General features: G+C 41.0%; 1 protein-coding gene across 1 annotated transcript in view; it reads right to left on the bottom strand.

The window, feature by feature from the left end:
• cyfip2 (cytoplasmic FMR1 interacting protein 2) overlaps nucleotides 1–24068 on the bottom strand; it is a 162508-nt gene that overhangs the window by 97577 nt on the left and 40863 nt on the right. Inside the window, exons 2-4 of the mRNA XM_060927697.1 lie at nucleotides 15814–15963; nucleotides 7569–7658; nucleotides 3084–3161 (exon numbers count right to left, since the gene is read on the bottom strand). Of these exons, the coding sequence (XP_060783680.1) occupies nucleotides 3084–3161; nucleotides 7569–7658; nucleotides 15814–15930 (285 nt within the window). The 5' untranslated portion in view covers nucleotides 15931–15963. The remainder of the gene's footprint in view (nucleotides 1–3083; nucleotides 3162–7568; nucleotides 7659–15813; nucleotides 15964–24068) is intronic.

Raw genomic sequence — 24068 nt, 5'->3', positions numbered from 1 at the left:
GAATATACATTGATTCACATTTAAATTTACAATATCAAATCCAGACTAATCAAAAAAGAAAAGTAGACTAAGTGAGGACGAGTTAGAAAAACGGGTTCATTTCTCCTATGTTTATGTTTACACGTTTTGTTCAGACTGCTTTACACCCCAATCCAGTGGGTGGCGGTAATGCCCCCATTAGACCCCTTTCACTGACGTCACCCGAAACCGGAAGTAAACAAACCCTGCGCCACATTGGAAGACCAACAAACTCGTGATTTGGGGGAAATAAAGGCAGCGCGCGGTATGTGAACCCACGAGGCACTTGGTTCATCATAAACCTACAATGGTAAACTTTTGTGCTGTGTTAGGGTTCTAACAAAGCTGATGGGAAAGGTGAAAAGAAGTCTTTCTACAGAATACCAGCTGTGATTGAGACACAAGCAAACCAAGGAGCTTTCTGCCAGGAGACAGAGAGAGGATTTAGCTGCTTTATGCAGAGCGGATCTGAATACTTCAAGTCTATTTTGTTACTGGTAAGTCACTAGGCTAGAGTGTTGTAGAACATTTTTTTAAATGTTTACTGAATAAAAACATCCTTAATTTTATCAAATATTCTCTACTCTATATTTCATTTCTTTCTTTTGTTTTAATTTTCCTCCTTCCATCCCTCTTTGGATTTTAAATATAGTTTTTCCCCATGTCCAAATAATGAGGTAGGGTGGCATTTAGAAACCCATAGCCTACTGCTGACTTTCTTTATCAATGCTGCATCAAATTAATTTTGGTTATGTTTTTCTGTTTCCATGTACAGGTCTGCGCCGCAGGAGGAATAGGCCACAATTATAAATAAATCATAAAATGTTTCTAAGAACTTGTTCAAGTGTGTTCTGTTCCTTATAAATGTTAAAAGTTATGCCTCATTAGATAGCTTGACAAACATTAGGAGAGGTGCATTGTTGCATGCATTTTTATATCCTGTTGTACATTAAACAGGACGTAGCCTACGCACATTGATATAAATTAAGTTTCACTTTCATGGTTGAAGTATGCATGTGTGTGTTCATCCTAGGCAAGAGCCCCGATGCTTTATTGTTAGCTAGTTTAATTTAGCCTGTTTTGCTTAATTTGTAGCCTTCCTGTTGTACATAAAACAGGAAGTAAAGTTGGATGAATCATCGCCGAAAATTCAACTATAAATCGACCGAAATCCGTAGTTGAATAAAGGGTGAAAGGGGGTCTATTCTCTGTCGACCACCAGCCACTTTTCAACGTCGTTTCAACGGAAACTCGTATGAGCAAAGCGGTGTTGAATCAACGTCGGTGATCGACGGTGATTCGACGGCGTATAGGTCGAAGAACATGCCGATGATTCCACGTCGAATCAACGACCCTCTGCTATCTGGGATATAAGTGACCAGGCAATCTGGTTTATAATAAGACCAGGCCGTGACAGGAGATGAATCCATTTGTTTTCTCGTATTTTTAGGGCCCTGAACTAGAGGTTTGCGCGGGACAGAATTTTCAGTCCCGCTCCCGCAAAGAATTATGATTTTCAGTCCCGCTCCTGCCATATTTTGTCCCGCTCCCGCCCGCAAATCCCGCATGATGCAGACGTTCGCGTTATTTCTCACGAAAGTTCTTGTCATTGGTTTGGGGAACTGTTGTCCTTTTAAGACAGTACATACATGGTGATTCAGGCCTGATGTACCTGATTTATGGCCGTTGTATGTCAGAACCTTTTGGCACTTATCACAACAAGCAAAGGGCAGCTGATTTCCCTCTGTGTCGTACACGAGTGAGAACGACTTCCAAATGTCTGATTTCAGGACTCTTGACTTTTTAACAGTAAATGTACCTCTTTTTAAAGCAGCACTTACTTCTGAAGCACTGTGAGCTTCACTGGAGGAGCTCTGCTCTTCTGCCATGATCGGAGATCTCAAACACGGAAGAGCGGAAAGGAATCGGAAACGTACGCGAGATTAGACCACATCCGCAAATTTAGGCATCTTAAAACGTTTTTATTAATGCCAAATAAAATATCCAGCACAAATTATATATGATAGACATAAATTAATAATTTCTAAATTTTATTTTAAACACGTTTTTAGTTAGCGGGACTGCAGCTTATCACCTCTCCCGCCCGCACCCGCAATGAGCTTTCAAAATTTGTCCCGCGCCGCACTGCTTTGCGTCGGGTCCCGCGGGACTCCCGCGGGAGTGCAGGGCTCTACCCTGAACCCCATTCGTGAGTACGTTTTTCTTAATTTTTAGCATATTTAGGAAGTACCTACAGTATGGCCAGGATTTTCAAATTAGAAGGCTCTATGTTTTCCTTCCAGATCAGCAACATGTAGAGAGTTAATTTACCAAATTTCAAACCTCTGTGTAGCCTAGAAGCTGAGGAAAATGCATTTAAAACCCCAAAAATACCTGGCGAGGATTTAGGGGGTACGGGTACATTCTGGACTAGTTTTTTTTTTTCAAAATGGCATAAATAAAAAAACTCTGGGTCTAGAAAGCTGAAATTTTGAAAACTGATTTAGATTTACATATATTTTCATCAGTAACTTCTCATCTCATTTCATTATCTCTAGCTGCTTTATCCTGTTCTACAGGGTCGCAGGCAAGCTGGAGCCTATCCCAGCTGACTATGGGCGAAAGGCGGGGTACACCCTGGACAAGTCGCCAGGTCATTACAGGGCTGACACATAGACACAGACAACCATTCACACTCACATTCACACCTACGCTCAATTTAGAGTCACCAGTTAACCTAACCTGCATGTCTTTGGACTGTGGGGGAAACCGGAGCACCTGGAGGAAACCCATGCGGACAACATGCAAACTCTGCACAGAAAGGCCCTCGCCGGCCACGGGGCTCGAACCCGAACCTTCTTGCTGTGAGGCGACAGCGCTAACCACTACACCACCGTGCCACCCACCATCAGTACCTTCCACCATTAAAATAAAAATATTGCTGCAACCAATTTTCTATATATTGGGTCTTTTTGGCTTGAACTTACCCAACTGTCTCATGTGTGTTAAATGAAACTGATATGATTCTATGTCGCAGATATTTGATTATAGTTAAAAGGCTTCACCTGGGGAATGGCTCTCGAGCAGCTTCTCCATGTGTACAGCATGACAGCGTATTCATGTCCCTCCTCCAGCATTTCGTTCTGAAAATAAAAGTCACGGGTTATAAGAGGGCGATGATGAGGGCGATGTTGCAGAGTCATGATCGCAGGTGAGAGCATGCACTCCCATTCGACACCAGAAGGCCTGTTCGTTTTATTTCAGCTCTGTTAATTCTTCGCATTGCACACATATGTACTGTACAGTGGTGCTTGAAAGTTTGTGAACCCTTTAGAATTTTCTATATTCCTGCAGAAATATGACCTAAAACAGCGGTTCTCAACCTTTTTTCAGTGATGTACCCCTTGTAAAATACTTTTTCAGCCAAGTACCCCCGAACCAGTGTAAAGCATTTTTAGTTGAAAAAAAAAAAAGACGTAAAAACTGTGTCAACACTGTCTGTTTTATTAAACTTTGTAACTGCAAAATATTGTATGATCCTCAACTCTTTGGAATTTAAAATGTATAAAAATAACTTAAGATTTTTTTTTTTTTTAAAGAAACAATTAACTTAGTTATAACCCTTAGCAAAAAGAAGTTTATTCAAGTGTACTATGAGTATACTTATTTTTTACTAAAACTGAGGAAGTATACTTGAAGTTGAAAAAAATTACTGACCCCCAAGACTTCTTTCACAAATGATCAGTAAGATTCTCCCGAATGAAATTTCACCATATCAACCATTATGTGCTCTTCTTTGTTTAAATAACCAAACACTTTTTAAATTTGTATATTATGAACCTTACATTATGTTGAGCATCTGCAGTGAAAGTCCTTGTGACGGAGTCATTACCATCAAAATGATAACGTACGGGAACAAGCACATCAGTATAAACCAATCGTTTATGTTCCAGCCAGAACTGCTGTTAAACTAATTGAGAACTTCTGACCAATCGGATTCAAGAATTCAACTGTGCTGTGGTAGAAGGCGAAAATATCATATCGTGATACTTGAAGATATTTTCATAAAACTCAATTTATAATATTCAAGTTTAATAAAACAAAGAAAAACATAATGATACAAAATCACCTCCTCAGCACTGAGTGTAACAATGGGGGTCAGGGTCATCAATATACAAAGTGCCTTGCAAAAGTATTCATCCCCCTTGGTGTTTGTCCTGTTTTGTCGCATTACAAGCTGGAATTAAAATGGATTTTTGAGGGGTTAGCACCATTTGATCTACACAACATGCCTACCACTTTAAAGGTGAAAATTGTTTTTTTTTTTAAATTGTGACACAAACAATAATTAAGATGAAAAAAACAGAAGTCTGGAGTGTGCATAAGTATCCCCCCCAAGTCAATACTTCATAGAGCCATCTTTTGCTGCAATTACAGCTGCAAGTCTCTTGGGGTGTGTCTCTATTAGCTTAGCACATCTGCCACTGGGATTTTTGCCCATTCCTCAAGGCAAAACTGCTCCAACTCCTTCAAGTTAGATGGGTTGTGTTGATGTACAGCAATCTTCAAGTTATGCCACAGATTCTCAATTGGATTGAGGTCTGGGCTTTGATTAGGTCATTCCAAGACATTTAAATGTTTCCCTTTAAACCACTCCAGTGTAGCTTTAGCAGTATGTTTAGGGTCATTGTCCTGCTAGACCGTGAACCTTCCTCCCAGTCTCAAACCTCTGGCTGACTGAAACAGGTTTTCCTCCAGAATTGCCCTGTATTTAGTGTCATCCATCTTTCCTTCAGTCCTGACCAGCTTTCCTGTCCCTGCAGATGAAAAACATCCCCACAGCATGATGCTGCCACCACCATGCTTCACTGTAGGAATGGTGTTCTCAGGGTGTTGGGTTTGCACCACACATGGCATTTCCCATGATGGCCAAAAAGATCAATTTTAGTCTCATTTGACCAGATAATCTTCTCCCATGTGTTTGGGGAGTCCACCACATGCTGTTGGGCAAACTCGAAATGTGATTTTTTAAGCAATTACTTTTTCCTGGCCACTCATCCATAAAGCCCCACTCTGTGGAGTGTACGGCTTAAAGTGGTCCTATGGACAGATACTCCCATCTCCGCTGTGGATCTTTGCAGCTCCTTCAGTGTTATCTTTGGTGTCTTTGTTGCATCTCTGATTAATGCCCTCCTTGCCTGGTCTGTGAGTTTTGGTGGGCGGCCTTCTCGTCAGGTTTGTAGTGGGGACATATTCTTTCCATTTTGCTATAATGGATTTAATGGCGCTCCCTGGGATATCCAAAGTTTGGGATATTTTTTATAACCCAACCCTGATCTATACTTCTCCACAACTTTGTCTCTGACCTGTTTGGAGGCTCCTTGGTTTTCATGTTGCTTGCTTAGTAGTGTTGCAGAGTCAGGGTCCTTCCAGAACAGGTTGATTTATACAGACATCATGTGACAGATCATGTGACACTTAGATTGCACACAGGTGGATCTTAATCAACTAATTATGTGACTTATGAAGTGAATTGGTTGGACCAGCTCTTATTTAGGGGTTTCATATGAAAAGGGGGTGAATACTTATGCACACTCCAGATTTCTGTTTTTTCATCTTCATTACCATTTTTATTGTCAGAACTTTGACTTTGTACATTGGATTGACAGAACACTGTATTACATTCAATCAGAATCAGCAGTCAATATTGGTAAGTCACCCCCCTGTTCTTAACTCTTTGTAAAATCTATATTTGTTCCATTGAATGTATAATAATAATAATAATAATAATGGCTTTTTTCGTGGTAAATCAGATGTATTCCATTCAGCTACTCGTCTTCGACTCATTCAGTATCATGCTAGCTGAATGGAATACATCTGATATACCACTCAAAGTGTTGATATAATAAAAAGAAAATCACACGTTGGCTTGAAGATATGAAGTTTATCTTTTCGTGTTGAAAAACTCGCATTTTTCAGACAAAATACATCACGGATCTGCATGACATATTTAAATAATACTGGCTGGCTTTTTTTCGTGGTATATCAGATATATTCCATTCAGTTAGCATGATATTGAACGAGTCGAAGGCGAATTCAATATCATGCTTGCTGAATGGAATATATCTCATATACCACGAAAAAAAAAACTATTATTATGATTATTATTATTATTATTATACACTCTCTTAATATCAGCATTCTCGAAGGCCAATGTGAGCTTACCCGCAAGTTGGCGCTGTTAGCGCAGTAGTGAAGTCACCTACAGCCGCTGTAGCGTTCATCTGTAGCACAGACTGACCATGAAACTAAGATTTCTGTCTTCTTCCACGCACGCTCACCACAGTATGTTTCACTCAGACTTAAGTATTCAATTCCCTGTGTAATTTACTTAGTTACTTTTAAAATCAACATCGACAACTACACGCAACGGCGCAACCTTTCAGCCACAGATCGCTCAAAATCTTCCATATTTAATGAACCAAACCTCACGGCCATGTTTGTTTACAAACTGTCACAGTCACTCGCGAGCACGGAAGTTTTACATCTCCGATGTGTCACTTTTCCAGTTTTTTGACGTCCGTTGGTATGTTTTTCTCTTGTAAATATGCGTGAAGAATATATAATGAAGTTTTGGTAGCCGTTCGGATGTTCAGCACGTTTTTAGTTTCAGTTTATTTATTTAGCGCTTAATTACAGCATAGCTCATCCTAGCAGGTGCGCTGGATTAGCCTCGTCTTCTCTCTTTCCTGGCCGACAAAGAAATGATTGTGCGCATGCGCAGCAGAAAAGTTTTCCCATTGGATCTTTGCATGAGCGTCGACGTGTTGACAATGTGCAATATTATAACAATATTGCACGCTCATTCTCCATTGGGAAGAATGGCGTAATACATGGAGGATAAACGATACGCTCACGATATTGCATGCTATCAAACCAAATGAATGAAACCCATTTGAAGGGAATCGAATACATGCTTTTATTCCCTGGAAAAAGTGTCCTGTATGTGTAATAATTCCCAATATTTCACTCTGATGACGTCACTCCCGGTGTTTTCCCGCTGACTAGACGCGCGTTGTCAAAATGGCGAACCGGTTCAAAATTAAAATTCTTTTGATTAACTTGCATTTTTTTTGTGGATGTGTCCATATAATATAATAGAAAGAACATGATACGGTGGTGCGAAGACATGAAGTTCTCGTGTTGAATATTTTCACTCATTCGCTTCGCTCACTCGTGATATATATACATTCAGCACTCGAAGATAAACTTCAGATCTTCACGCAACCGTGTAACCCCCTACATTTATGGTACCCACAATACATGTATATTTCAGTATGTTTTTTTTTTAAATCTGTCAGTATCTTTCTGGAGAACGGGTGAGTAAACGATTCTGCTCACATTCTCAGTTTGCTGAAGCCTCCAGTGACGGTTCATGAAAGCAGCTTTGTGCGTGCATCAGACGCTGTGCTTTTTATCATGCAGCTGCTGTGGTCACATGACCTGCGTTCAACTATGGGGTAGAACAGAAAACGCCACTCTCTACTCACCATGCTGGAATGGACTGTGGCCTGTTCGATGTATCGGGCGATGCCGGTCACAAAAGCATTTCTGTCCTCAAAATTGGTATCGAAGTTTGCCTGGTTGAAAAGATAAGCAGTCAGTTATACATACACGTGCAAACACAGACTGGTTATACAGACATATCTTATCTGGACATGACTTCATGCTAAATGCTCATTAAAAAATATATTTCTAATTATTTCCTGGCATTTCAAACATCTTCAATGCTTTTCTGCAAACCTGTCGAGGAAAGGTGGAGCGATACGATATCGCATCACATCAATCGAGACATCCGATACATCTGAATATCGAAGACTACATTTAACAGACTGCATAATCAAGTCGGATGTTCATCATAAAACCCTGCATACTGTACAGTACACAAAATGTGATCAACGTTGAAGCCTAATCAAGCCCACACTCCTTCCTCATCATCTCGATTCAGAATAGGTTATATGGTGTGTGTGTGTGGGGACCCTTGCTGTTTTTCACAAATGAACAGCAATAGCGCCAGTCAGCAGCAATCAGGAACTGGAAGATGCTGCAAATCTTCAAGGCCTGGCATACCAGCGTGTTGGCGAACTTTTTTTGAGCACTTGCCAAACATGTAGAACACTCGCCACATGTATCAAGGTTTGTATATAAGAGTTTATCCATAATTACTAAATTCTGGCCCACACTGGTGGGTCAAGGGGGCCCAGGGTACTGTACCTGGCCCGCCTGGGAAAATTTCTTAAAATGCCTAGTACAACCCCGATTCCAAAAAAGTTGGGACAAAGTACAAATTGTAAATAAAAACGGAATGCAATGATGTGGAAGTTTCAAAATTCCATATTTTATTCAGAATAGAACATAGATGACATATCAAATGTTTAAACTGAGAAAATGTGTCATTTAAAGAGAAAAATGAGGTGATTTTAAATTTCATGACAACAACACATCTCAAAAAAGTTGGGACAAGGCCATGTTTACCACTGTGAGACATCCCCTTTTCTCTTTACAACAGTCTGTAAACGTCTGGGGACTGAGGAGACAAGTTGCTCAAGTTTAGGGATAGGAATGTTAACCCATTCTTGTCTAATGTAGGATTCTAGTTGCTCAACTGTCTTAGGTCTTTTTTGTCGTATCTTCCATTTTATGATGCGCCAAATGTTTTCTATGGGTGAAAGATCTGGACTGCAGGCTGGCCAGTTCAGTACCCGGACCCTTCTTCTACGCAGCCATGATGCTGTAATTGATGCAGTATGTGGTTTGGCATTGTCATGTTGGAAAATGCAAGGTCTTCCCTGAAAGAGACGTCGTCTGGATGGGAGCATATGTTGCTCTAGAACCTGGATATACCTTTCAGCATTGATGGTGTCTTTCCAGATGTGTAAGCTGCCCATGCCACACGCACTAATGCAACCCCATACCATCAGAGATGCAGGCTTCTGAACTGAGCGCTGATAACAACTTGGGTCGTCCTTCTCCTCTTTAGTCCGAATGACACGGCGTCCCTGATTTCCATAAAGAACTTCAAATTTTGATTCGTCTGACCACAGAACAGTTTTCCACTTTGCCACAGTCCATTTTAAACGAGCCTTGGCCCAGAGAAGACGTCTGCGCTTCTGGATCATGTTTAGATACGGCTTCTTCTTTGAACTATAGAGTTTTAGGTGGCAACGGCGGATGGCACGGTGAATTGTGTTCACAGATAATGTTCTCTGGAAATATTCCTGAGCCCATTTTGTGATTTCCAATACAGAAGCATGCCTGTATGTGATGCAGTGCCGTCTAAGGGCCCGAAGATCACGGGCACCCAGTATGGTTTTCTGGCCTTGACCCTTACGCACAGAGATTCTTCCAGATTCTCTGAATCTTTTGATGATATTATGCACTGTAGATGATGATATGTTCAAACTCTTTGCAATTTTACACTGTCGAACTCCTTTCTGATATTGCTCCACTATTTGTCGGCGCACAATTAGGGGGATCGGTGTTCCTCTTCCCATCTTTACTTCTGAGAGCCGCTGCCACTCCAAGATGCTCTTTTTATACCCAGTCATGTTAATGACCTATTGCCAATTGACCTAATGAGTTGCAATTTGGTCCTCCAGCTGTTCCTTTTTTGTACCTTTAACTTTTCCAGCCTCTTATTGCCCCTGTCCCAACTTTTTTGAGATGTGTTGCTGTCATGAAATTTCAAATGAGCCAATATTTGGCATGAAATTTCAAAATGTCTCACTTTCGACATTTGATATGTTGTCTATGTTCTATTGTGAGTACAATATCAGTTTTTGAGATTTGTAAATTATTGCATTCCATTTTTATTTACAATTTGTACTTTGTCCCAACTTATTTGGAATCGGGGTTGTATAAGAGGGAGCCCAATAATGGACTTTACAGGCCCGCGGTACGCGCAAAGCGGCGCTGGGCTCCCTCTTAGAAAATTTCTGGCTCTGCCAGTGAATCCATTTAAAAAGCTCTCGGATGCATGGATTCTGTATATTTCAAAGTCATTTGATAGCACTGTGTTCATTCTTAAAGGAGAACTGAAGTCATTTTTAAACTTGCTTTATTTATTAATTAACGTGTTATTCAATTACGTTTTCGGTTTTAGTAACCTTACAGTATATCGTGACTCGTATTGGTAACTAATTGCAATTAAATACTTTACTTATCGGCCTATTCGGTTTTTAGCCATGTTGAATTTAGTTCGTTTGGTCCACGGCAGGCGTCGCTTATCCGCGCGATCTTCACAAGACTTGTGTGAGACTTCGAAACGTGACGTGTCAGCCAGGTGTCAGTGCCTGTCATGCTCCGCCCTGGAGATTACGGATCTCCGACGCCAGCGCCGATCCGGAACCGGGACGGGAATTCCATCCCACCTGAACTCACTTCCTGGTTTTCACCGCTGCTTATTTAAAGGCCGTTCTCAGACTCGGACTTTGGCAGAACATCTCGTTTGTTTTCTCTAGCCGTTTCTGTGCCGTTCATGCTTTTCATGGTTTTTCCCTCTAGCTATTTTTCTAGTTCATGTTTTTTGCACCAAGGGTTTTTTCTTGTTCATGGTTTTTTGCTTTAGTGTTTTTGTCCTTACCTGTCTCATGTTTTTGTCAGGTTTTTGTCTCTTGTTACCCGGACTATTTTTGCCATTTGTGTTTTTGTCCTGTTTTGCTACCTTTTTGCCACGCCCTTTTTTTCCCTGGATTAAATCACCTTATTTATTGGATTACTGTCTGTTGTGCGTTTTTCTGCTTTTGGATCCAAACTTCACCTCCACCGCCCGTAACAGTGCTGCCATTTTGAAAACTGTTTTCCAAACGAAATATTGCACAAAAACGAGTTTAAATGACGATTACTGCCTACTTTTTTCAAACTTTCCTGATTGCTATCAAAACAAACAAAACTTCCGGCTTGATTACGTCAGCATTCGAAGGAGGGCGCACGCATCTTTTGACAACGTTGGCAGATGTCGGTCACTTTGATTTCCGCTGTACGTTTTACTTCCGTCCTACGATGTCTCGCACAGGTCTCAGCGAATCTCGTTTACGGCCGTTGCTTTGACATACGGACTGATATATTACAGAGCATATTTCAAACACTCATAATTTGCTATAGCAGTGACAAAATAGCTGTCAGAAATGCATTCCTACATTTTATAAAATGAGAAATAGAATTTTGAGAATAAAAATTTGCCTTCAGTTCTCCATTAATCATTTTTTTTAAATTACTCAAATAAATTAACTGATTAAAAACTGCTCAGGTATTGTCTCCAATACTTGTTTGACATGTCTTGACCTTTTTTCATCCAATAAGAATAAATTTCCATTCATAATTTTGTTATTTCTCTCATCGTTTTCTGTGTGGACTTACCCTTTTGTTTTAACAGGACTGACACACTGACTTTGAATGCTGAAAATCTTCAGGACAGGGGTCCCAGATGATATGATGTAAAATAATAATAATAATAATAATAATAATGGGGGTCTACCATGCTAAACTCATGCTTAAATCACGATTTATATACCTAATAACCTATATGTACCTCCCACATAATAGTTGAGGCCCCAAAAAAGGATATCTGGCAAGTGAGAGTCGTGCGAGTATAGATTTTCTATGTAATTTGGTCTAATAAAAACGATCTCTCCCAACAAGCGGCCCCAGCCGAACACGCCCGAAGTTGACGCTCACTGATTCCTGTCATTTCCGGTTTCGTTTTCATTTTTGCAATGGCGGTCCCCAACATGTGTGAGGAAGGAGTTTTTGTCAAATATTTCCTGAATTTTACATGAATACTAGGTAGGAACGCATTGTTTTGACCACACTTGCCGAGAAAGGCGAGTCTGGGACGATCTGTACTCGCCATTAGATTTCGCAACTCGCATTTAGCGAGTGGTTAATCTACATGCTGCTGATGTGACCCTTCCCACTAAGTATGCGCTGACTTGTGGGTATTTTACCTAATTTGCATGTCTTTGAACTGTGGGAGGAAACCGGAGCACCCAGAGGAAACCCACACAGACGCTAGAGGTGTGACGATTCGTTTTTTTTCACGATTCAATTAGATTTGAATCACGATTCGCATTTTTTTTTGTCCTCTGTTTTATATCTGATGCAAATCATTGTCAATATTCTGTTAACTGTCAGCCTACAAATGTAGAGCAATAAAAAACAAACGAACAGTGTTGCCTTTGGAGTCTTGTCCGGTACAGATGTAGTGGTCTCATTTGAAGAAGTCCCAGATTCAACTCGTTGATGTTTAGACGCAGATTCTTTGCAAAACTTCGGTTTCACGTCCATCTCAACTGTGGATGGTGCCGCAGAGTATGATTCTGCATCTTAATGGTATTACCGTAATGAGGAAACTGAGACTCACACAGCTTACACAACACTTGTTTTCTGTCAGAGACAGTAAAAAAAAATGCAGCCAAAGTGGGCTTTTAAAAGCTGGTGGCTTCAGGAATTCCGAGTCGTCTGCCATGTTGTTCACAAAGCAACGTGTGATCTTGTGAGATTGCTGTAGCAACCACAAACACGGCTGCACCCACGTACAGCTCCGGATACTGAATCGAATTTTTAACCCTCTGGGGTCTGAGGGTATTTTCTGGCAAGCTAATGATTTTGGCATGCTCTGATTTTGTTGTCAATTTCAACAAATCCAAGCAGTATTTTCAAAGTCATATGACTTTTTTTTATATCCAATACAAGTTCAGCTATGGTGTAGTGGTTAGCGCTGTTGCCTCACAGCGAGAAGGTCCGGGTTCGAGCCCCGTGGCCGGCGAGGGCCTTTCTGTGCAGAGTTTGCATGTTCTCCCCGTGAACGCGTGGGTTTCCTCCGGGTGCTCCAGTTTCCCCCACAGTCCAAAGACATGCAGGTTAGGTTAACTGGTGACTCTAAATTGAGCGTAGGTGTGAATGTGAGTGTGAATGGTTGTCTGTGTCTATGTGTCAGCCCTGTGATGACCTGGTGACTTGTCCAGGGTGTACCCCGCCTTTCGCCCGTAGTCAGCTGGGATAGGCTCCAGCTTGCCTGCGACCCTGTAGGACAGGATAAAGCGGCTAGAGATGATGAGATGAGAAATTCAGCTACAGTAATATCTATGTAGTATGTCATGATTGTACTTTAAAAAAAAAAAAAAAAAACAGATAAATGAAGATGCTGTAGAAAGCAGTTTTAGAACTGTGTTGGAATGTGTGAAAAACATGACCTTACCCATTGTGATGAACCGTTTTGGTCACTTGAGGTGATTCTGTTCAGTCTTAGGAATGTATCAAGCACAAAAACTCAAATCTGTTCCACTGATTTGGACAATTAACTGGCCATCAAAAAAATTATGTCCTATTGTTTTGGGATAAAGGGTTGGCAGTGGGAGGGGTATTCAATGAGAAGAGTAAAAACTTCCATTCCATTCAATGAGAAGAGTGAAAACCCCTCCCACTGCCAACTCTTAATCCCATCAGGTCAAGCGATCAAAATGGTTCATTACAATGGGTAAGGTCATGTTTTTTAACACATTTCAACACAGTTCTAAACCTGCTTTTTACAACAGCTTCATTTATCTGGTATTTGACTTTATTTTGGTATTTGACTCTGTTCAGTGTGTCTTCAAATTAACTCTTGTACTATTTTACTCAGTTCAGAGCCACAACCAACTCTGTTCCTCTGTTACACAACTGCTCTGTAATTTTGCTCCAACTGCAGATTTTACTCTCTAAACTCAAAATAGAGCAAAATTCACTATTTTTGAGGAAAATACTTTTAACACTGGAAAAATTGCTCAGTCATTTTTACTGTATATGCACTACAGCGCACGCATATCAACCGATCTGCTCATCAGAAATAGAAGAAATATTTACACTTACTCGAGTTGATCTTTGGCTGGATCGAGTCAAAGTAAAAAAAAAAAAACAGTGTTGCAGTTCTCAAGATTGAATTGAATCACTGTCCTGAATCATCCGAAGTGGATAAAATCCGCGTGCCATCCTGCAACCAGTTTTACCTCTAAATAGCCTAAACTGTGTCCGACAGTTTTTATCCTGTTTACAGTGGGCGTTCCCACCGCGAAAAAGAAACCAATCGAAACCAAAAGAGTGAAAGTGATTATCATGCCGTTACCATGGGAACAGTCTTTTATGAATGCGTAAGCGTGTGCTCAGCGCTCCGACTCGGGTGTGACTGAGTGAGGTGACAAGTTTTATTTTTCACGTAATTTAGGTAATTTAAAAACTATAATATTATTTAGCAGTGGGCACACAGGGAAGTGTAAAGTATAAAGTTTCTGTTAATATGTTTATCATGCTTGTATGATAAAAACTCGCGAAGATATTTATCTAAACACATGACCTACTCATTCTAAACCTGCCGAGCTTCGCCGGAGAAGCTCTCGACCCCAGATGGATAATATCAAAATTATGCCGTTTGTCGAAATTTGTTATGCATCTAGGATTATCCGGATGAAATTAGGTATTGTTAGTGAATCGTCATTCATTAAATTTTAATCAATTTTTGAATCGCGGATTGAAATGGATCGATAGATCGGGGATCAATTAATTGTCACACCTCTAATGCCCATTTTCCACCAAAGCAGTTCCAGGGCTGGTTCGGGGCCAGTGCTTAGTTTGGAACCGGGTTTTCTGTTTCCACTGACAAAGAACTGGCTCTGGGGCCAGAAAAAACGGTTCCAGGCTAGCACCAACTCTCTGCTGGGCCAGAGGAAAGAACCGCTTACGTCAGCAGGGGGTGCGGCGGAGTTGTTAAGACCAACAACAATAACAAGACCGCGAAAGATCGCCATTTTTAAGCGATGAGAAGCAGCAGCTGTGCAAACGTGAAGTCATCCATTATTATTATTGTTGTTGTTGTTGCTGCTGCTTCTTCCGTGTTGTTTTTGCTTCGATATTCGCGCCAAGGTTTATGCAAACGTAGCGACGTAATTGACGTATACAACGACGTAACTGACGTATACAGCGACGTAATGACGTGACTTCCCTTAGCACCGCAAGCTATGGAAAAGCAAACTGGTTCTCAGCTGGCTCGCAAGTTGAACGAGTTGTGAACCAGCACAAGCACTGGCCCTGAACCAGCCCTGGAACTGATTTGGTGGAAAAAGGGGTATAACAGACACAGGGGGGGCATACAAACTCCACACACAAAGTCCTCCATCAGCCGTGAGGTTCAAACTTGGAACCTTCTTGCTGTGAGGCACCAGTGCTAATCACTGCACCACCGTGCCACTTATACGGAACCTTGATGAAAAAGGAAGCTGAAATAGTCCTAGCAAGGGATTTTTTACTCCTGTGATCACTGGAGACACCCTTTTTTACTTCACTGACAAGCGAGATGTTCTCAGATCATCCTCCAGTGTTGAATTTGCATACCGTTTGCCTGGTTGCGTCTGTCTGTTTGCTTGCTTGCTTGCATGATCCACAACCTGTTTTAACTCACACACTTGCTGATCACTGATGCCGTTTTGCTTTTCACAATTTTCCTGCTGTAGCGTACAAATGATTTTCAGTGAAAAGTTCAGGATGAAAGACATATCTTAGATGATGATGATAAAATCATCACAAGAGTCTGCGATCACTCAGCAAGCTCACCCCATTTGCTTATTCAAATCCTCAACCAAATAAACTGCAACTCTGTGTATCGCATCGGAAATATTATAAATTTATTGTCTATTAAACTCAACATCCCATAATATTCTTGCATGGTAGATATCGGATGTGCAGTCAGTCATAAAGCGGGAATACCTGGTACATAATGGAGGAGGGTGGAGGCTCGATGCATGGCTGCTGGTCGGGGAGTGGCAGCTCCTCCAGCAGGTCCACGTTGGACAGCGCGTCCTCCAGAGTCACGTGGGTCGTCATGGCTGCGATCGTTTACTCACAAAGCAGTCCAGCCTGAAAACAAAGATGGACATATTTTACTAAGACAAATCCTTCTTGTGAACTTTCGTGTACAGTACAAAAATGAAATATTTTAGAAAGGGCATGGGTTTCATGACTGCTTTTCATTCGAATTTATTTCTACCCATCCATTTTCTATACCGCTTATCCGTCAGGGTCGCAGGGAACCTGGAGCCAGTCCGGCTAATACAGAAACGAACATCCAGTCACACTCACATTCACACCATACACACCTACTGTAACAGCCAAGTGACCTAATCTGCATGTCTTTGGACTGTGGGAGGAAACCAGAGCACCAGGGCCAAACCCATTCAGGCACGACGAGGACAACATGCAAACTCCAAACAGAATTGTCCCAGTCAGCCGCCAGGTTCCAACCCAGAACCTTCTTGCTGTGAGGCGACAGTGCGAACCACTGCACCACCATGCCGGCCTGAATCGATTTCCATTAAACAAGAGTGCAGAATGACAACATTAACCATTGCTCTCAGTAGCTGGTATAGTGTCTTGCAAAAGTATTCATCCCCCTTGGTGTTTGTCCTGTTTTGTCGCATTTCAAGCTGGAATTAAAATGGATTTTTTTGGGGGTGAGCACCATTTGATTTACACAACATGCCTACAGCTTTAATTGTGCAAATTGTTGTTTTATTGTGACACAAACAATAGATGAAAAAAAAAAATCTGGAGTGTGCAAAGGTATTCACCCCCCCAAAGTCAATACTTCATACAGCTGCAAGTCTCTTGAGGTATGTTTCTATTAGCTTAGCACATCTAGCCACCGGGATTTTTGCCCATTCCTCAAGGCAAAACTGCTCCAACTCCTTCAAGTTAGATGGGTTGCGTTGGTGTACAGCAATCTTCAAGTTATGCCACAGATTCTCAATTGGATTGAGGTCTGGGCTTTGATTAGGCCATTCCAAGACATTTAAATGTTTCCCTTTAAACCCCTCCCGTGTAGCTTTAGCAGTATGTTTAGGGTCATTGTCCTGCTGAAACGTGAACCTTCATCCCAGTCTTAAAGCTCTGGCTGACTCAAACAGGTTTTCCTCCAGAATTGCCCTGTATTTAGTGCCATCCATCTTTCCTTCAGTCCTGACCAGCTTTCCTGTCCCTGCAGATGAAAAATATCCCCACAGCATGATGCTGCCACCACCATGCTTCACTGTAGGAATGGTGTTCTCAGGGTGTTGGGTTTGCACCACACATGGCATTTCCCATGATGGCCAAAAAGATCAATTTTTGTCTCATTTGACTAGAAAATCTTCCATGTGTTTGGGGAGTCTGCCACATGCGGTTGGGCAAATTCCAAATGCGTTTTCTTAAGCAGTGGCTTTTTTCTGGCCACTCTTCCATAAAGCCCCGCTCTGTGGAGTGTACGGCTTAAAGTGGTCCTATGGACGGATACTCCCATCTCCGCTGTGGATCTTTGCAGCTCCTTCAGTGTTATCTTTGGTGTCTTTGTTGCATCTCTGATTAATGCCCTCCTTGCCCGGTCTGCGAGTTTTGGTGGGCGGCCTTCTCATCAGGTTAGTAGTGGTGCCATATTATTTCCATTTTGCTATAATGGATTTAATGGTGCTCCGTGGGATATTCAAAGTTTGGGATATTTTTTATAACCCAACCCTGATCTATACTTCTCCACAACTTTGTCTCTGACCTGTTTGGAGGCTCCTTGGTTTTCATGTTGCGTGCTTAGTAGTGTTGCAGAGTCAGGGTCCTTCCAGAACAGGTTGATTTACACAGACATCATGTGACAGATCATGTGACACTTTGATTGCACACAGGTGGATCTTAATCAACTAATTATATGACTTATGAAGTGAATTGGTTGGAGCAGCTCTTATTTAGGGGTTTCATATGAAAGGGGGTGAATATCACAATAAAACAACAATTTGCACCTTTAAAGCGGTAGGCATGTTGTGTAAATCAAATGGTGCTAACGCTCCAAAAATCCATTTTAATTCTAGCTTGGAATGTGACAAAACAGGGCAAACACCAAGGGGGATGAATACTTTTGCAAGACACTGTACATGATAAATATGAACAAGTGGGCCATTATATACAATCATTAGCTCTTTGAAAAGTAAACTTCCATAAATTCATATGCAATGAGACAAAGCACAAAACAGGAGTGACACTTTTTTGATCTTGTACTAAATGCCACAAGTCACTCGTGTGTGTGTGTGTGTGTGTGTGTGTGTGTGTTAAATCCTGACAATAAATTTTTACACCAAAGCACAGTTTCCACTGTTGCAAGATGCTCATAAATACGACTCTATATTCATTCTCATTTCATTAAGTATAGTCTATACACGATTTAGTCTCCGCCATGAATTCTCGGTGTATGACTGACCACTTGTTTTGATTACTGGCCAGTAATCAAAGTGTACCAGCCTATCTTGGTCTGATAAACTTCGTATAAGATTTAAGATGTTGTACATGCTCCTCGGAAATTAGAATTGGACAATAAATAAATAAATAAATAAATAGAGCTACAGGAGAAACAGTGTGTCCTTTCAGAGGAAAAGAGGAAAGCTCATGTATTAACCAAGACATTTCAATATTTGCTTTATTGACCCTTGTTCTGTTTCACAATGCAGAGGCTGAATGTTTGAACAGTGAATGCACACAAGCTGCAGCAGTCGCTCAGCAGCACTGGACATGAAGCACATGTGTGATGACCGTTTCACTTCTCAATAACTATGTTCTTTGCTGCTAAACACAAGGTTTATTCAAGAGAGATATAGATACAGTGTCTTGCAAAAGTATTCATCCCCCTTGGTGTTTGTCCTGTTTTGTCGCATTACAAGCTGGAATTAAAATGGATTTTTGGAGGGTTAGCACCATTTGATTTACACAACATGCCTACCACTTTAAAGGTGACAATTGTTGTTTTATTGTGACACAAACAATAATTAAGATGAAAAAACAGAAATCTGGAGTGTGCATAGGTATTCACCCCCTTTCATATGAAACCCCGAAATAAGAGCTGGTCCAACTAATTCACTTCATAAGTCACATAATTAGTTGAGAGCAATTCCAGCGTTATGGACGTGACACTTGAACTCAAAATGGCAACAAATGACCCAGTGCATATTTTATTGTCTCCCAGTATTTAAACAGGTGTTGCATATTTTAAGGCTGTACCATACTGGAGAAGTGATAGAACAAGAACAATTCCCATAGTACATCTAGGGCATGCCAGAAAATGCCAATAAAAGACGCGTTATGGATGTGACAGAAAAAGTATCACTTTTCTTGGGTGACTGTACATTTTTATCAAACTCTGTGAAACTGTAAACCTAATGTCGAAATGGAGATATCCATTTGATAGAGGGGTCCAAGGTGAATATTAAAAAATCTTTGTTTAAAATATTTTGTATTTCATGCAGAGTTTCGGAAGGAAAAGTCAGCGTTATGGATGTGACGAAATTCCGTTATGGATGTGACGCGTCTGAAATAGACATGGCATATGTTTAGAAAATCAGCAATTTAACCACCATAACCCTTTGAAAAACTCTCTAAATATCAGCTAAAACTATCAAAGTTCTTAAATAATATTTAGGATGGCTATTGTTTTGCTGTTTTGTGGATTTTAGCATACATTTCTGTGGCTTGTGGCAATAATATAGAATTGTACATGATCAAAGTTGATTTTAGCTTGGGGTTTACATTATAAGAAAGAAAGACTGACAGTGGCATATTAGGTTGGTTACAAATTGGTTCAACTTATTCACATCTGTAAAATACAGGCCTAGGTGATATCTCTGGGAGTGGTTTTGATGTATTACATGTTGCTTTATTTTTGCATGGTGAGGTTGACATTTACATGGAATTGCCCTTGATTAAGATCCACCTGTGTGCAATCAAAGTGTCACATGATCTGTCACATGATGTCTGTATAAATCAACCTGTTCTGGAAGGACCCTGACTCTGCAACACTACTTAGCAAGCAACATGAAAACCAAGGAGACTCCAAACAGGTCAGAGACAAAGTTGTGGAGAAGCAGAGATCAGGGTTGGGTTATAAAAAATATCCCAAACTTTGAATATCCCACAGAGCACCATTAAATCCATTATAGCAACATGGAAAGAATATGTTACCACTACAAACGTGACAAGAGAAGGCCGCTCACCAAAACTCACAGACCCAGCAAGGAGGGCATTAATCAGAGATGCAACAAAGACACCAAAGATAACACTGAAGGAGCTGCAAAGGTCCGCAGCAGAGATGGGAATATCTGTCCGTAGGACCACTTTAAGCCGTACAGAGTGGGGCTTTATGGAAGAGTGGCCAGAAAAAAGTCACTGCTTAAATGAACACTTTTGGAGTTTGCCCAACAGCATGTGGCAGACTCCCCAAACACATGGAAGAAGATTCTCTGGTCAAATGAGACTAAAATTGATCTTTTTGGCCATCATGGGAAATGCCATGTGTGGCACAAACCCAACACCCTGAGAACACCATTCCTACAGTGAAGCATGGTGGTGGCAGCATCATGCTGTGGGGATATTTTTCATCTGCAGGGACAGGAAAGCTGGTCAGGATTGAAAGAAAGATGGATGGCACTAAATACAGGGCAGTTCTGGAGGAAAACCTGTTTGAGTCAGCCAGAGGTTTGAGACTGGGACGAAGGTTCACGTTCCAGTAGGACAATGACCCTAAACATACTGCTAAAGCTACACTGGAGTGGTTTAAAGGGGAACATTTAAATGTCTTGGAATGGCCTAATCAAAGCCCAGACCTCAATCCAATTGAGAATCTGTGGCATAACTTGAAGATTGCTGTACACCAACACAACCCATCTAACTTGAAGGAGTTGGAGCAGTTTTTCCTTGAGGAATGGGCAAAAATCCCAGTGGCTAAATGTGCTAAGGTAATAGAGACATACCCCAAGAGACTTGCAGCTGTAATTGCAGCAAAGGGTGGCTCTATAAAGTATTGACTTTGGGGGGAATACCTATGTAAACTCCAGATTTCTGTTTTTTCATGTTGTTATTATTATTTGTGTCACAATAAACCAACACTTTTCACCTTTGAAGTGATAGGCATTTTGTGTAAATCAAATGGTGCTAACCCCCCAAAAATCCATTTTAATTCCAGCTTGAAATGCGACAAAACAGGACAAACACCAAGAGGGATGAATACTTTTGCAAGATACTGAATATAGATTTGTGAGACAGTGTGGTGGTGTTGTTTTTGTGTGTGTTTGCGCGCATGCACTAATAATGCAAGGCTAAAAATGCCTGCCGGTACCTATCTTGTATCTTACTGTACATCTTATAAGTCCATTGGACTTGCTGTATTATATTAGTGCATACAAAAAGAATGATTTTTTTCTGTATGTTTTCTCTTTATAGGTGCTCGAAAGTGGCCTTGGACTCTCTAATTCTACAACATTGTGACAGGTAACAAATGAGGAAAGGTTATGCGCGTCTAGTTTCGCAAAGCACAAACTTTAAGCCTGAATCATCCCATATTCACCCTGAACCATGTTGAGTTGTAATGTAAATGTCTTGATTTCCAAGGCAAGCAGATATAAGCGCAAGTTTAATCTTTGTTCATAATCCAAATCAGGAAGTAGAATTGTGGTCAAAACTGACGTCTTATGATCAGTGTGGTGTCACGATAAGGTAAACAGATCAACAAATAGAAACAAAACACAAAAACATGGAGAAAGCAAATAGTCAAAACCAGGAGGACAGACATGAAGTAATGCTCAAAACTGCAGTTCGAAAAGAATGAGAAAACCTCATCAAGAACTGATCAAAAAGTGTTCTTTAAATAAACTTAGTTCACGAAGTGAAAACAGGAGACATGTTCAGGTGAGTGTGGGATGGACTGAGGTCAGGATTGAGAGCAGTGGCTTGGAGATTGGTGGTGAAGCCTGATGTATGAAGTTAAATAGACCTCAACATTCGGCTGCACAATAAATCAATGATTCTTTCATCATAAATGCAACAACTGCTTGCTAAATTAAATGCAATCAAATATCAGTGACTGACTATTTGGTTTTATAAAAGTGCTGGCTTAATTACAGTGGTGCTTGAAAGTTTGTGAACCCTTTAGAATTTTCTATATTTCTGCATAAATATAACATAAAACATCATCAGATTTTCACACAAGTCTTAAAAGTAGATAAAGAGAACCCAGTTAAACAAATGAGACAAAAATATTATACTTGGTCATTTATTTATTGAGGAAAATGACCCAATATTACATATCTGTGAGTGGCAAAAGTATGTGAACCTCTAGGATTAGCAGTTAATTTGAAGGTGAAATTAGAGTCAGGTGTTTTCAATCAATGGGATGGCAATCAGGTGTGAGTGGGCACCCTGTTTTATTTAAAGAACAGGGATCTATCAAAGTCTGATCTTCACAACACGTGTTTGTGGAAGTGTATCATGGCACGAACAAAGGAGATTTCTGAGGACCTCAGAAAAAGCGTTGTTGATGCTCATCAGGCTGGAAAAGGTTACAAAACCATCTCTAAAGAGTTTGGACTCCACCAATCCACAGTCAGACAGATTGTGTACAAATGGAGGAAATTCAAGACCATTGTTCCCCTCCCCAGGAGTGGTCGACCAACAAAGATCACTCCAATATCAAGGCGTGGAATAGTCGGCGAGGTCACAAAGGACCCCAGGGTAACTTCTAAGCAACTGAAGGCCTCTCTCACATTGGCTAATGTTCATGTTCATGAGTCCACCATCAGGAGAACACTGAACAACAATGGTGTGCATGGCAGGGTTGCAAGGAGAAAGCCACTGCTCTTCAAAAAGAACATTGCTGCTTGCCTGCAGTTTGCTAAAGATCATGTGGACAAGCCAGAAGGATATTGGAAAAATGTTTTGTGGATGGATGAGACCAAAATAGAACTTTTTGGTTTAAATGAGAAGTGTGATGTTTGGAGAAAGGAAAACACTGCATTCCAGCATAAGAACCTTACTCCATCTGTGAAACATGGTGGTAGTATCATGGTTTGGGCCTGTTTTACTGCATCTGGGCCAGGACAGCTTGCCATCATTGATGGAACAATGAATTCTGAATTATACCAGCGAATTCTAAAGGAAAATGTCAGGACATCTGTCCATGAACTGAATCTCAAGAGAAGGTGGGTCACGCAGCAAGACAATGACCCTAAGCACACAAGTCGTTCTACCAAAGAATGGTTAAAGAAGAATAAAGTGAATGTTTTGGAATGGCCAAGTCAAAGTCCTGACCTTAATCCAATCAAATTTTTTGCAAATAGATGCTTTCAGGTGCATTTTCAGGGTCTCTGAGAGGTTTTAGATACATGATTATAGGATCGATTTTACCAGTGTTTCAATGATTTCTGACCTAAATAGTATTAATGTATCCACATTTGAAATTTCACCTTAAAGTTCAACATGCAAGTTAAACTGTTTTGTTATAGATTACTGAGGTATACGATAGATTGAAAATCTACGGGGATCCCTTAATTATCTATGATCAAGTCGTGTTGTAACAAAAATGTGCATGAAAATATGACCAGTGGTTTGCTCCATCTTATGCAATCCAGTGAAGAGAATCGACCATCATGACCTCCTGTTGATCACAAAGGGATCTGAACCTAAGAACTGCCACCTTAAAATAAGTTGCTGTATTACTATAACTGTAATGATTTAGAATGTTTCTGATGCAATTACCATAATATATGTATAAGAAGAAGAAACCTTTATAGAAGAAACCTTTATTCGTCACATGCACACTTCAAGCACAGTGAAATTCATCCTCTGCATTTAACCCATGAACACACGCGCGCACACACTCAGAGCAGTGAGCAGCCATGCCAGAGCGCCCGGGGAGCAGTCAGGGGTTCGGTACCTTGCTCAAGGGCACCTCAGCCCAAGGCCGCCCCACATCAACCTAACCTGCATGTCTTTGGATTGTGGGGGAAACCGGAGCACCCAGAGAAAACCCACGCGGACATGGGGAGAACATGCAAACTCCACACAGAAAGGCCCTCGCCGGCCGCTGGGCTCGAACCCGGACCTTCTTGCTGTGAGGCGACCGTGCTAACCACTACACCACCGTGCCGCCCACCATGTTTATAAGTACATAATCTTTCTGCAAA

The sequence above is a fragment of the Neoarius graeffei genome, chromosome 8 (assembly GCF_027579695.1).
Source record: "Neoarius graeffei isolate fNeoGra1 chromosome 8, fNeoGra1.pri, whole genome shotgun sequence".
NCBI lineage: Eukaryota > Metazoa > Chordata > Actinopteri > Siluriformes > Ariidae > Neoarius > Neoarius graeffei.
This window is presented reverse-complemented; position numbering and strand designations above follow the sequence as displayed.